Source organism: Camelina sativa, chromosome 5, assembly GCF_030686135.1.
Source record: "Camelina sativa cultivar CO46 ecotype springtype chromosome 5, ASM3068613v1".
Taxonomy (NCBI): Eukaryota; Viridiplantae; Streptophyta; class Magnoliopsida; order Brassicales; family Brassicaceae; genus Camelina; species Camelina sativa.
The window spans coordinates 37,856,682-37,870,354 of record NC_141884.1 but is presented as its reverse complement, the minus strand read 5'-3'; the positions used below and the strand labels follow the sequence as shown (position 1 = coordinate 37,870,354).

Genomic DNA, 13,673 nt, shown 5'->3' with positions numbered 1-13,673 from the left:
ATAGTTTAAAATTTTAAATGTGTTGATGAGTTTAAGACTGGAAGTAAATTTTAAATTCACAGTAGAATAAAACAAAATTTATAATTGTATTTATAAAATTTTAAACAGGAAAAAAAATGAAAGTGAAATATTAGTTTATACCATGATAAAAAGAAAAAAACAAATTTGATACTTCATAAATTGAATCAAATGTTTTTAATCCAAATTTGAGTATTGAAATATAGTAATTAAAGAGAAAGTAGTTATAATATGTCTTGAAAATCAATTTACAGTCTAATATATTTTTATGTTAGCCAATAAAATGTGAAAAGAAAGTAGATATCAAAAGACAACAAGTTCATCATAGATAATAGCGAATTAATTGTATTTAAAACTGTTTGAAAATAAATTACTAAAACTTGAAAGATAATAATGCACATAAATAAATTAAAATCTTTGACATCTCATTCATTGTGTGAAACGAATGAGTTTGTAGAAAAGTATATGACATACATTATTAGATTTCATGTCGGGTTTAAACATTTGACCATATAATCATTGAAAGTAGGCATGGGCATTCGATTAACCGTTTAGTTTCGGTTTTGGTTAGTTTGGATATAGTAATATAATAACCATTCGTGTATTTTAAAAATTTTGGTTCGGTTTGGTTTGGTTTGGATATTTGAATAAATAACCATACTAACCAAAATTATATCAATGTTAATCAAATTTACCCAATATAACCAAAATTAACCAAATATAACCAAAATTAACTCAAAATACAATTAAAAATATAAAAAGGAAAAAAATTAGAAAGATAATTCAAATTGGTTCAATTTTACAAAAGAGTATTTACCTTTGCAAATTTTAAACTAATAAATTTTAAATATATATTGATTATTTAAAGTTTTGAATATAGATTAATTATTTTAAGTTTATTTTTATAGTTTTGCATATTATGTATATTATTTTTGGGTATCTTCTAGGTTTTTGGATGGTTTGGTTAACCATTTAATTGCCGTTCTGTTTGGTTTCAGTTAGTTTGGTTATTAAATATTACTAACCATTCAGTTATTTAAGGAACTTTGGTTCGTATAAGGTTTGGTTTCAGTCGATTATTCGGTTAATGATTATTTTGCCCAGCCAAAGTGAGATATAGAGACATTCATGAATTGGTCGAGAATTTTTTACGGCATACTATACTTGCTTCAATAGATAAACCAAGTTCGGTAAAGATGTTATAATGATATGATATTATATATATGTACATTTACACTATTCAATATATTTATATTTTATACGAAATAGTATTATGTTTGTATCAACATCTAATCATATATGATATATTCAATTAGGTCAATAATCGATAATCAACATCAAAACCTTTAAAAAATGTTTTCATGTAATATGAATAAGAAAAGAAACAAAATTATGAGGTAGTTATCAATATCATTTATTGTTTCTGCAAATTTTTAAAGTGATCTTACTTACATGTGATATATATATCAAATTATTTATTTGTCAATGAAATATTATAGTCAATAATAGATATGTTGTATATCACTTAATAAATGTAAATTTAATATTTATATAGATTTATATGCAAAATTTGAATGATTATATATAATCTCAATAATTTATATTAATAAAAAAATTAAATTAAAATCCCGCATACACGCGAGTATAAATTCTAGTAATAATAAAATAAGTTAAAAATCATATTTCTAAACCAAAATTGTTAGTATTTTTTTTTTTTTAACAAAAAATTGGAAAAATTTTTCATTTGAAAAGCCACGACAAAAATAAAATAATTAAAAAATAGCCTTTGTAAATATATAACCGGGAAAAAATAAAAAGAATTAATTAATTTGGGTGTAATATCCAAAAGGCGAAAAAAAAAATCAAATCTTGAAATGCCCTGAGAAGTGAACATGAACACTCTTCCCGTCGTCTCCCTCATCACACCTTCTTCTTCTTCATTCAAGTTCTTCCAGTTTCCTTCTCTCCATCGTTCTCTCACTCATTCCCCAAGCTTCTGCTTCACCAAATCCCTAATCTTTAATCCAAAAAAACTCTCTTTCGAATCCTCCTTGAATTCTCTCTCACCGTCGCAGTCTCAGCTCTCTGAGGAGTACGAGGAAGAAGAAGAAGAAGAAGACGACGAGGAAGAAGACGATGATGATGACGACGACGAAGCAGCTGATGAATACGACGATATCTCCGGTGAAATTCGGAACAGTGACGACGACGACGACGACGAAACCGAGTTCTCGGTTGATTTGCCGACGGATGAATCGGCTCGGGAACGAGTTGAGCTTAGGTGGCAAAGAGTTGAGAAGCTTCGTAGTCTCGTTCGTGATTTTGGAGTTGAAATGATTGATATCAATGAACTCATCTCAATCTACGATTTTCGAATCGACAAGTTTCAGGTTTTCTAATAAAGTTTCAATCTTTTGTAAATTTTATGTTTTTAGAAAAAAAAAAAAATCTGAAATTTCTTATTTTTGGGGTGACAGAGATTGGCTATTGAAGCTTTTCTTAGAGGTTCATCTGTTGTGGTTTCTGCTCCCACGAGTAGTGGGAAGACTTTGATTGCTGAAGCAGCTGCTGTTGCTACGGTAGCTCGAGGTCGAAGGTTGTTCTACACTACACCGCTTAAAGCGCTCTCTAATCAGAAGTTTCGTGAGTTTAGGGAGACGTTTGGGGACGATAACGTTGGTCTACTCACAGGTGACTCTGCTATTAATAAAGATGCTCAGATTGTGATTATGACTACTGAGATTCTCAGGAATATGTTGTATCAAAGGTATTTTATAAAACTGTTGTAGCTCTCTGTGTGTGTATATAAATCTAGTCTGTTTAGGAGCTCCTTTTGACCCTGATTTATTTGTGTCGGAATTTTTTAGTGTTGGAATGGCTTCTTCAGGAACTGGACTTTTTCATGTTGATGCAATTGTTTTGGATGAGGTTCATTATTTAAGTGACATATCTAGGGGAACTGTGTGGGAAGAGATTGTGAGTTTCTTCTTCCACTGTTTTTCTTCTTTCCTCCAAAAAAAGGCTTTATCAGTTGAGTGTCTGACTCAGTTGCTTTTATTTATTACGAGCTCAGGTTATTTATTGCCCAAAGGAGGTTCAACTTATATGCCTATCAGCTACAGTTGCAAACCCTGATGAATTAGCTGGTTGGATTGGTGAGGTGAGTTTGTACACATTTTCCCTATGGGAATGCATTGCATTTTTCCATAATCATGTTCCAAATGCCATGTTCACTGTCTCATCTATATTCTATTGTTAAGTAGAATAAATATTGTTTTGCTGATGAAGTATCTCAATTAAAACGGTAGCAATCCTTATATTATTTAGCCAGTGGTTTTCTAAGATGTGCTAGCCGCTTCTGTGCTTTGGTCTCAGATACATGGTAAAACTGAGTTGGTAACATCGACAAGACGGCCAGTTCCATTAACTTGGTACTTCTCAACAAAACGTTCTTTATTACCTCTGCTTGATGAGAGAGGGACAAACGTGAATAGGTAACTTGTTCAACTCTGTACTTTATCATCAACATGTATTGTTGAATATTTTCCTTTGATAATAATTGGAGGAGGATTTATTAATTGGAGCAGGAAGCTGTCTCTCAGTTATTTGCAACTGTCTGCCTCAGAAGCTAGATTTCGTGATGATGATGACGCGTATAGGAAAAGGAGGTCAAAAAAACGAGGAGGTGATACCAGCTACAACAACCTTGTGAACGTTACTGATTATCCTCTTTCAAAGAGTGAGATAAACAAGATTCGCCGATCACAGGTATTACATTATGCTTTTTAACAACCCTTACAAACAAGACATTTGTGGTTTCTTATATATTCGAATAGGATTTTTAACTTCTCATGATAATATAATGACTATGCTGCGTCTTGACTTCTAGGTACCTCAAATTAGCGACACATTATGGCATCTCCAGGGAAAAAATATGTTACCAGCGATATGGTTCATTTTTAACCGTAGAGGATGTGATGCAGCTGTACAGTATGTTGAAAATTTTCAGCTTTTAGATGATTGCGAGAAGAGTGAGGTTGAGTTGGCCTTGAAGAAGTTTCGCGTTCTTTATCCAGATGCAGTGAGAGAGAGTGCAGAGAAAGGACTGCTTAGGGGAATCGCTGCTCATCATGCTGGCTGTCTACCTCTTTGGAAATCTTTCATTGAGGAATTGTTTCAGCGAGGACTTGTTAAGGTAGTCTTTGCTACTGAGACGCTTGCTGCTGGAATAAACATGCCAGCTAGAACGGCTGTTATTTCGTGTCTAACAAAAAAGGCTGGTAGTGAACGAATACAGTTGGGTCCTAACGAATTGTTCCAGATGGCTGGACGTGCTGGACGTAGAGGCATTGATGAGAAGGGCTACACTGTGCTGGTTCAGACTGCTTTTGAAGGCGCTGAAGAGTGCTGCAAACTTGTTTTTTCTGGAGTTAAACCTCTCGTGTCACAGTTTACTGCTTCATATGGCATGGTGCTGAATCTGGTAGCTGGTTCAAAAGTTTCTCGTAAATCAAGTGGAAATGAGAACGGGAAAGTCTTACAATCAGGGAGAAGTCTGGAAGAAGCCAAGAAATTGGTTGAGAAGAGTTTTGGAAACTATGTGAGCAGCAATGTGATGGTTGCCGCAAAGGAGGAACTTGCTGAAATTGACAAGAAGATCGAGATTCTGTCATCCGAAATAAGCGATGAAGCAATAGATAAGAAGAGTAAGAAACTTCTTTCAGCGAGGGACTACAAGGAGATCACTGAACTGAAGCAAGAGCTGCGGGAGGAGAAACGCAAGCGTGCTGAACTACGAAGAAGGATGGAACTCGAAAGGTTCTCCGCGCTAAAACCTCTTTTAAAAGGGATGGAAGAGGGTAACTTACCATTTATTTGTTTGGAGTTCAAGGATTCTAAAGGGAAGCAGCAGTCAGTCCCTGCTGTTTACTTAGGACATATTGATTCATTTCAAGGTTCCAAACTTCAGAAGATGATATCTTTGGATGAGTCTTTTGCGTTGAACATAATTGAGGATGAGCTGGCGGCAAATGAACCTGGAAAGCCTATTGTTAAGCCATCTTACTATGTGGCCCTTGGGTCTGATAACTCGTGGTATCTCTTTACTGAGAAGTGGATAAGGACTGTCTACAGAACTGGTTTCCCTAACATTGCTTTAGCGCTTGGAGATGCTTTGCCTCGAGAAATCATGAAGACTCTCTTGGATAAAGCAGATATGCAGTGGGATAAACTAGCTGAATCCGAATTTGGAAGTTTGTGGAGATTGGAAGGATCTCTAGAGACATGGTCCTGGAGTTTAAACGTACCTGTCCTAAGCAGCCTTTCCGAAGAAGAAGAGGTCTTACATATGTCCCAAGAGTATGATAATGCTGCGGAACAGTACAGGGAACAAAGAAGCAAAGTGTCTCGTTTGAAGAAGAAGATGTCTCGGTCATCAGGGTTCAGAGAGTACAAGAAAATTCTAGAGAACGCTAATCTGACGGTTGAGAAGATGAAACGGCTCAAGTCGAGATCAAGACGCCTCATAAACCGTTTAGAGCAGATTGAACCGTCTGGATGGAAAGATTTCATGCGTATAAGCAATGTGATTCACGAAAGCAGAGCATTGGACATTAACACACACCTGATATTTCCTCTGGGAGAAACAGCTGCTGCAATCCGAGGAGAAAACGAGCTCTGGCTTGCAATGGTACTCCGGAACAAAGCCCTGGTGGATCTCAAGCCTCCTCAATTAGCTGGTGTATGTGCAAGTTTGGTTTCAGAGGGCATAAAAGTTCGACCTTGGAGAGACAACAACTATATTTACGAGCCATCTGATACAGTAGTAGACATGGTTAATTTCTTACAAGAACAGAGAAACTCTCTTATAAAGCTTCAAGAGAAGCACGAGGTTATGATTCCATGTTGTTTGGACGTTCAGTTCTCTGGTATGGTTGAAGCTTGGGCTTCTGGATTAAGTTGGAAAGAAATGATGATGGAATGTGCAATGGACGAAGGTGATCTTGCTCGTCTGCTACGACGCACCATTGATCTCTTGGCTCAGATTCCTAAGTTGCCTGATATTGACCCCGTCCTGCAACGCAGCGCAGCAGCTGCAGCAGACATTATGGACCGTCCACCAATCAGTGAGCTTGCCGGTTAAAAAAAGCTCCACATTAGCTCGGTTTTAGTGACCCATTGGCAAGACAACATTAGATGTAAGAATTGGGGATACAAGAACAAATTTTTCATTAAGATGATTAATGTTGGAAAGAATAGGAGTAAAGAAAGAAGAAATTTGAGTTAATGTTACAACATACAAAATGCTTATATACACAATTAGGGGAAACTGACTTTGAAGGCTTAAGCAGTTAATCCTTTCAGTATTCCTTCGATTTTTCCCCTCGCTATCTTTTTATTTCTGTGAGAATACAGGAGGGACCAAAGGCAGCAACAGAAGTGAGAGCCATCTCATATTTCTTCTCTTCTGACAAAGCTCAATGCTGAGTATAACAAGCAAAGAATGGGCAACCTTTCTCTCAAAAAGTGCGAAGTTACTCTATTCACGAGCGTTTTCTCTGGTGGTAAGTGACAGATGTCATTGGCTGGTGAGAAGTTTTTGGTATCTTTGTTTTCTCCTTTGCCCAATCAAAGAACTACTGCAAACAGATTCCTGTCCAAGGGGTAAACCACTTTGGTTCAAAACTTTCCTCCTCTTAGTACGATGCAACACATCCTCTGTATCTAGTACATAGGATACCTGAAGAACATACCAGACAATTCTTCTTAAAAAGACAAGCTTAAAGTGGAAACTCACAGTGGTAAGCAGGAAAAAAGACTGTACCTTTGAAGAACTACAGGTTATCTTACATTCCAAACCGTTAATAGTTTTAACTTCATCCGTGGTGCATAGTTCACTGTTACCACCATTTTTACGCTTATTCCTGGGAGGATAAAAAAGAGTTCATCTGATTAGTGTCCGCTTTAGTTTTAAGAAGATGAGATAGTACTTAGTTAATCTTCTTGACTTACCGTTTTAAATAGATTCGAGGACTCTCTTTCGCATTAGGTTGATCGGAAAGGAATACATTGTGGAGGTAAGTTGCAAAAGTCGGGTCCATGGATATGGATGTCACATCGAGCTTATCATGTCCGTAGTCCAGAAGCTGAATAGAGAGTTTGGTTGGTTTTGATAGGTCCTGCAGAAATACAAATGCAAGAAGATACATAACTTATGAAGTTCCTCGGTCATAAGCTTGCTTTGTCCAAACTGTGCAAGGGTAAAAGAAACACTTACACATTCAATGCGGTAAATATCCTCATCTGGAAGAAGAACACGAGCATTTTCATAATAAACAGCATCAAGAAACTTTTCAGGCTTTCTGGATTTCTCATAAGCATATAACTGTTGTAATCTGTTGTCCATCTCATCAGCTGCTACTACCTGGAGCTGGAGGATCCACAATGGTCAGTTAAAACCACAAGTAAAGAATAATAAATAAAGAGATCAAGACTGTCCATCCAAAAGGGAAACTTACATGCTTGATGAGCTTATAGATCAGTTTGTCCAATGTGAAAAGAATATATGACTGAGTCCCAATTATTGCTCGGCAATCATCTTCAAACTTGGAATTATCAGATGTACCATCGAGTAAATTGTAGAGAGCATTCATGAATCTGTTCCAAAACCGAAAACAGAATGTGTAAGCAGCAACACATATTACTGTAGCAGTTGCATGAAAGAATTGCAAGGATAAGTCACCTGGCGTAAGAATCAGCAGGGTTTGTTGAATTTGATGTCTTCCACTTTCTTTCTGGAGATGATGAGTTGATCTTTGCTGATAACACTCTATCATACAAAATCTGTATAGAGAGTAACCGCAAAAGTAAGCCTCACGAAAGATTCTAGCTTCATTGATTAGCAGATTGAAAAATGATATGTTTTTACCTGATGAAGCCTGAAAAGAACATAGAAAGAATCATTCCCATAAAAGACTTTAGAGTTCTTTCGAGAATCATCTTTGTCCTTATCGCGTAAAGCTGGAGGGACATACTTTGCAAGAGGTTTCACATGCAGCAGGTTTCTTATTGACATGGACAACACAGGCTTATCTCCTTCAGCACCACCATCATGGGCATCAGACATACCTTCTTCAGCTTCTCCTTCACTTTCTGCTTTGTTATTATGGTCCATATCATCTTCACGATAACAATCTTCACCATCACCTGAGTCAGTTCCAGAAACATCACCGTTCTGAGATGTGTTTCCACTGCCATCTGATGATCTTGGGGCACTTGCATCACCTTCATCATCTGCATTAGCATCATCATTCTCCTTACTTTTGCTAAGAGTCTCCATTTCATTCTCTCCATGAACTGCAAAATTATCTTCCTCAAACTCTCCTGTTGGAGAAAGTTCACCCTCCTCTCTTTCGACTTTGGTTTGCCCAGCGAACCCTTCGTTAGATCTTTCTGCCATTGTCCCATTTGGAATTACTCTGTTGTCACCAATCTGTGGAATGAGTAAGTAGAATATCATATATTTCAGATCAACATTTCAAATATTTGCAAGATATAAGCATTACACAAGTTCTCCATTGCGCAACAATACCTCTAACCGTGGACCATTCACATGATTCGGCTTCAACTCCATCTCCATTCCACTGGTTAAAGCATTAGGCTTTGGATTACTATTGCTAAGCCCTGGTCATGCAAAAGAGGTAAGGATACTATTCATCTTAAAACGTGAAAAATTCCAAGAGTACTCTTATCAAGCATTAAAAGTATTAACCTGTAACGGATAAAATGCTGGTTTTTCCATTCCTTTGAGGTAGCAATCCATCCACAGGCACTGCATTTGAGTTATGCGCACGTTTGATAGAAACAACTTGTTTGGTTTCAGGTCTTTCGTCAGGTTTGGTTATATTCTTCGGCATTTTATCATTTTGAGTATTGTCACATGCATCTGAGGTCTTAGAAGAAGTGACATCTTTATCCAAATCACTACCTTGCCGCACTTGATTAGTTTCATTGACCTTTTGAGGGCCATTTGACCGCATAGAGTTGGCAACACTAGTTCCATTTTGAGGACTGCCCTCGCTCGCACTACCACTTTTTGAATTCTGGTTCGTAGACTTGACAGCATCTTCTCGGTCTTCAGCACCTTGAGGGCGGGAAGGAACACCAAATGTTGGTTCCAAAAATTCTGTCCATACCTTCATGACCTTATCTAGCTGTTCTGTTGAACACATCTCTCCACATGAATACTTGATCAGCTGATACAGATCTTCGTGAAGATCGGGATCCGGATAATCAAAACTCATATTGGAAGAGATTGTTCGTCTATTTCCAGCCGCAAGAGCAAGAAGTGCATCATCTTCAGTTCGATTCTTTTCAGAGATCTCTTTTATCTCTGCCAGCAACGCTGCAGTGAACAATACTATTGTAAGTAGATTTCACTTAGAGCATTTTCTCTTATAATATAAATGGGTAACGATAAAAAAAAAAAAACCTTTTGTGCTCAGATTCTTTGAATCCTGCTGTTTGAAATAAAAGCTGCGATGATCAAGTGATCTGTGGTAGTTCTTTGTATATATGTCAGACCAGACTTTGTTAAACTCAGTACGACACCTTGACCATTCTTCTTGCTTCTGTTTCAAACGTGTCAGTATTACGGGTAAAGCAAGATATGCATTCTTCCTTAACAAATCCAACACATCAAGGCCATGGTCACCGTATAACCGTTCTATGCATCTTAGGTTTAGAGCTACAATACGATTAGCGAAACAAGATACATCAGTTAAGATCAGTTCTGCTATACGAGATGAGCTCAATATTTATGATGTTGTTGTTCACGCCAGCTTATATGTAATACCTGTGAGGTGATCCTCGATACAGATGGGAGTGTCAGTTTTCAATTCATTACTGTTCATCTTTGCTAATAACTCTTCCACGCGATTCGTAGCCGAGACCACAGACTCTAATAACATGTCAAGCTCAAACCTAAAGAACAGCAACAAACATATATTTACCAATATTCCAAGAAAGTGCTCAACATATAAAAGAAGACAGTCAGATTTTGATAGAGAGAACAACAATAATCACTAGCCTGTCATCTTCACATTTAAATAGGCTCTCTTCATACTGGTTCTTGCGCATGTGTTTAAATGAATAGTCTTCACTTCCTGAAGTGACAGAGACCCAATGATCATTAAGAACTTGGCTGCCAATCTCCATTTTTTGGCTTGCTATAGGAATTGGGTACTGCAAGAAAACAATATATGCACATGTAACTAATGAAGCAACACAAAATTTAACCAAGTGGAGTAGATTTGGCATGATGAACTGTAGCACCATACATTCTTTGGAAGTAACCGATAACTAGGTGTGCATTGTTCACAGTTTGAGAGATCTAGTTCACTGATAGGTTTAGCCCATTTTTGACTCGCTGCTGCCTTTTCAAGTCTCTCCTTTTCGCGGTCTCTTTCTCTATACCTTTGAATCTTCTCACGTTCTCGGTCTGTCTCTATGTCCTGTGACTTTGTAGGTTGAGGACATTTGCCTTCACTCCACAAGGATTCTGTAGTCATAGCAATATAATGGTTAGAGTCAATTCAATACGTCTGGAGAGAAAACATCAGCCCTATGTTACAAAAATAGCTAGACTTACTCTTAGACACAATACCAGAAAGTAATCCATCTGCAGAGAGAAATACAAAAAGGGTCAAAATTTAACCTTTAACCGGCGAATGTAAAAAAAGAAAGCACAAGTTTGGCTAATTACCATTCTTGTCACACTGTGCCAAAAAGACTCTGAAGGCATCCATAAGATCTGGATATACTCCAATTAAATTTCTCACCTAATACCAAGAATATATGTGCATGAGTCATTAACAGGCAAATCCCATAATTTTCTCATAGTCTTCCCCAATTTAACCATGTAGTGAGAAAATATAAGTCAGCATAAAAAACATACCAAAGACTGCAGTTCTGGTTGGCTGATTATCTCCTTTGAATAGAGATTAAGACATCGCAAGAACTCCTGGTTGTCAGCGGTATCAAGCTTCGCCTTCACTCTATCAACAAAAGCAAGTTCTTGGCTATGACCTGTCATCACATAAGTCAATTTAAGAATACAAGTTCTTAGCATGAACTCACTCCTAACTAATTCAGATGTAAATGATCTGGTATTCGTAGCACCTTTTTCATCATAAGTAGATGAACTGGGAATGGCATGATTAGACATTTCAGCAGAATTATCATCCCTTAGTGTCAGCTTCTTTTTGTTTAGGAAATGATCTTTCTGGCTGTCCTGTTCAAGACCTCTGTAATCTTTCCTGTCTCTGTCATCCATGTAATCATTCTTTTTGTCAATACGTCTCACTTCTTCTTTACTTTCTTTTAACAAAGGCCTCTCATGGTCTACATCCATATGTTCGGCTTTGAGGACACGGTCAGGATGTGAAGTAATGATCCGGTCCTTCTGTAAAAAGTGATACCTCTTAAGAATCGAACTTTCGATTGCATAGTAAGCCTAGTGAAAAAAAACTATTTAAAGAAAACAACAGAGAGATGAACCTTATCAAGATCTATTTGACGCATGGTGGGAAGAGACTTAATGCCTCTATCACGTAATGGGATTTTTAAAGAATCATTAGTAGAGGCAGTTGCTGAAGTATCAGGGAGAAAATGAGTGAACTCCCCAAGTAAATCATGATGGTCCCGGAAAAGGATAGCCACCTACAAGATAAACAATATCAAACTAAGACAAGAAGGGAAACCAAAACACTATTACCACAAATGGCTACAAACACACACACACACACCTCATGGTAGACCTCAGTAATGGACTTGTTTTCCTTTCTATACATGTTCAAAATGTCTAAAAATGATTTGTATACACGATCATCGCCTTGAAACCTAGTCTGCAGAGATAAAACAATAGTTAAGAAGCAAGTAGCAAAGATAAATGCAACACAATCAAAAAATTAAATTACCTTAATCTTGTTGACAAAACTAATAGCTTCCTCAAACTCAACAGGCTTCTTAGGCGTAGGTTGGTCATCCTCAGGTAAGAGAGTTATCTCGAAACCTTTTGGCAAGAAAGTATTAAACCCCAAAATCAATTCCCGGTTTCCTTTGAAGAGTTCTTTCACCCTTACAATAACACCAGTAGTATCAACCCTAACAATGACAAAAAATAACATCAGGTCTCCAAAATTGAACTTAAACCTCAACAGTGACCCAAAAAAAAAAAAAAAAAAAACAATACCTCTGAGCTTTAAAATCTTTCATAACCTCAAGAAACTCATCGTACTTCTCACGTTTATCTTGAAACTTATCCTTGACAGCTTTGAGATATGCAAGTGCATCATTCGTAGTTAGCTTCTGTGCACTACTTCCTCCAACCATTGTTTATAATTTTGCCAGAGCTTCATCAAACCCAACCCCAAAAAAAAAAAAAAACCAATTTAGCAGCTAAATAGATCAAACGCAATTTCACCAAACTAAAAGGGTTTGGAATTTGGGCAACTCGAGATGAAAACAAACAAGTCTACGAATTTGAGGATTCATGTTAAAATTTAGGTACAGGGCAGAAATAAAAATAAATCCTTTTTTGATCTTTTTAAAAAATCAAGAAAACCACATCTTATAATTTCAAGAACACTTCAATCAAAGCAAACAAAATTGTAATTACAGACATATATCTCAAGTAAAAGAAGTAGATCTAAGCAAGTAGAGAACAATCAAAGCAAAAAAAAAAAATCGAGAAAAAAAGAAACAATGAAGTCGATCTTAACTTAATCCTCAGATTAAATTCACATTACGGCGCTTCGAGATAAGAATTTACAGAAGGAAAAAAAAAAAAAAAAACGCTTCGAGAAAAATGAAACAAAAGAAGAAAGATGATCGTAGAGTTACCGAATTGCGCAGAGAGACACAACTCACAAGTCTACAAGCACAAAGCCTTTCCTTCTCCTCCTTACCGCACACGGTAACACCACACCACAAAGACAAGACTTTAAACCAAATTTTTCCAGACACAAACTAAAAAGAAAGAAAAAACTTAATAATTATAAGAGAGACTACAAAGTTAAAAATAAAAATTTTAGGATTGGTGAAGATGAGAGACGCCTCAAGGTTTTTTATTCATTATTTATTTTTACGTGATGATGTAATGTAAATTTTTTTTATTGTTTTGGGTTATATTATATTATATTATAAGATATGGGTGTAATAATTATTTTATTAATTAATTAAGACCTGTTTTTTTTACACTTAATTACCAAACAAGGGATAAAAAAAAAACATTTGTCGTCTTATTGTTTGTTTTACAATATATCAATAACATAATAAAAATCTTTAACCAAAAAAACATAATTAAAAAAGGAACATATCTGTAATATATATTTGTATATATATGAAATATACAACTTAGAGACAGCCGTTGCTAGGTTGCTTATAGGTTGAGTTTACCGGTTATTGCCGGTGAGGTTAATTGAGGGGATTAATTAGGGCACATCTGAGAGCTAGGGGGATTGGATTTTTTTTTTTTTTTTGGGTTATTTTAGGACCTTGCAATTTTGGGTGTTTGTGAAAGTGGCGATTTTGTGATTTTTGGTGTGATGGTTGAGGAAAATTTAACTATCAATGTCATGTGCTAGAATTGGTAAATC

The 13,673-nt window shown here is 36.3% G+C and overlaps 2 protein-coding genes across 3 annotated transcripts; one reads left to right on the top strand and one right to left on the bottom strand.

Annotated features, from left to right (window-relative positions):
* Window positions 1-1,820: 1,820 nt before the first annotated feature.
* On the top strand, window positions 1,821-6,321 carry LOC104788089 (DExH-box ATP-dependent RNA helicase DExH15 chloroplastic). The gene is made up of 7 exons (XM_010513774.2): window positions 1,821-2,408; window positions 2,496-2,785; window positions 2,886-2,994; window positions 3,092-3,178; window positions 3,394-3,512; window positions 3,606-3,786; window positions 3,908-6,321. The coding sequence occupies exons 1-7, from the start codon at window positions 1,911-1,913 to the stop codon at window positions 6,158-6,160; spliced, it is 3,537 nt and encodes a 1,178-aa protein (XP_010512076.2). The 5' UTR covers window positions 1,821-1,910; the 3' UTR covers window positions 6,161-6,321.
* On the bottom strand, window positions 6,230-13,390 carry LOC104788091 (paired amphipathic helix protein Sin3-like 4). 2 transcript variants are annotated; one of them, XM_010513775.3, is made up of 22 exons: window positions 12,919-13,390; window positions 12,269-12,428; window positions 11,994-12,180; window positions 11,823-11,921; window positions 11,575-11,736; window positions 11,197-11,479; window positions 10,973-11,103; window positions 10,781-10,856; window positions 10,667-10,696; window positions 10,356-10,576; window positions 10,106-10,260; window positions 9,872-9,999; window positions 9,509-9,763; window positions 8,789-9,421; window positions 8,609-8,700; window positions 7,946-8,509; window positions 7,760-7,860; window positions 7,536-7,674; window positions 7,295-7,447; window positions 7,030-7,196; window positions 6,842-6,941; window positions 6,230-6,757 (listed from the first exon to the last, which is right to left on the bottom strand). In XM_010513775.3, exons 2-22 carry the CDS (start codon window positions 12,406-12,408, stop codon window positions 6,596-6,598), a joined length of 3,978 nt encoding a protein of 1,325 aa, XP_010512077.2. In that variant the 5' UTR covers window positions 12,409-12,428; window positions 12,919-13,390; the 3' UTR covers window positions 6,230-6,595. The 2 variants fall into 2 exon arrangements, with proteins under 2 accessions (XP_010512077.2, XP_010512078.2); XM_010513776.3 differs by having other exon boundaries at window positions 12,798-12,988.
* Window positions 13,391-13,673: the final 283 nt, after the last annotated feature.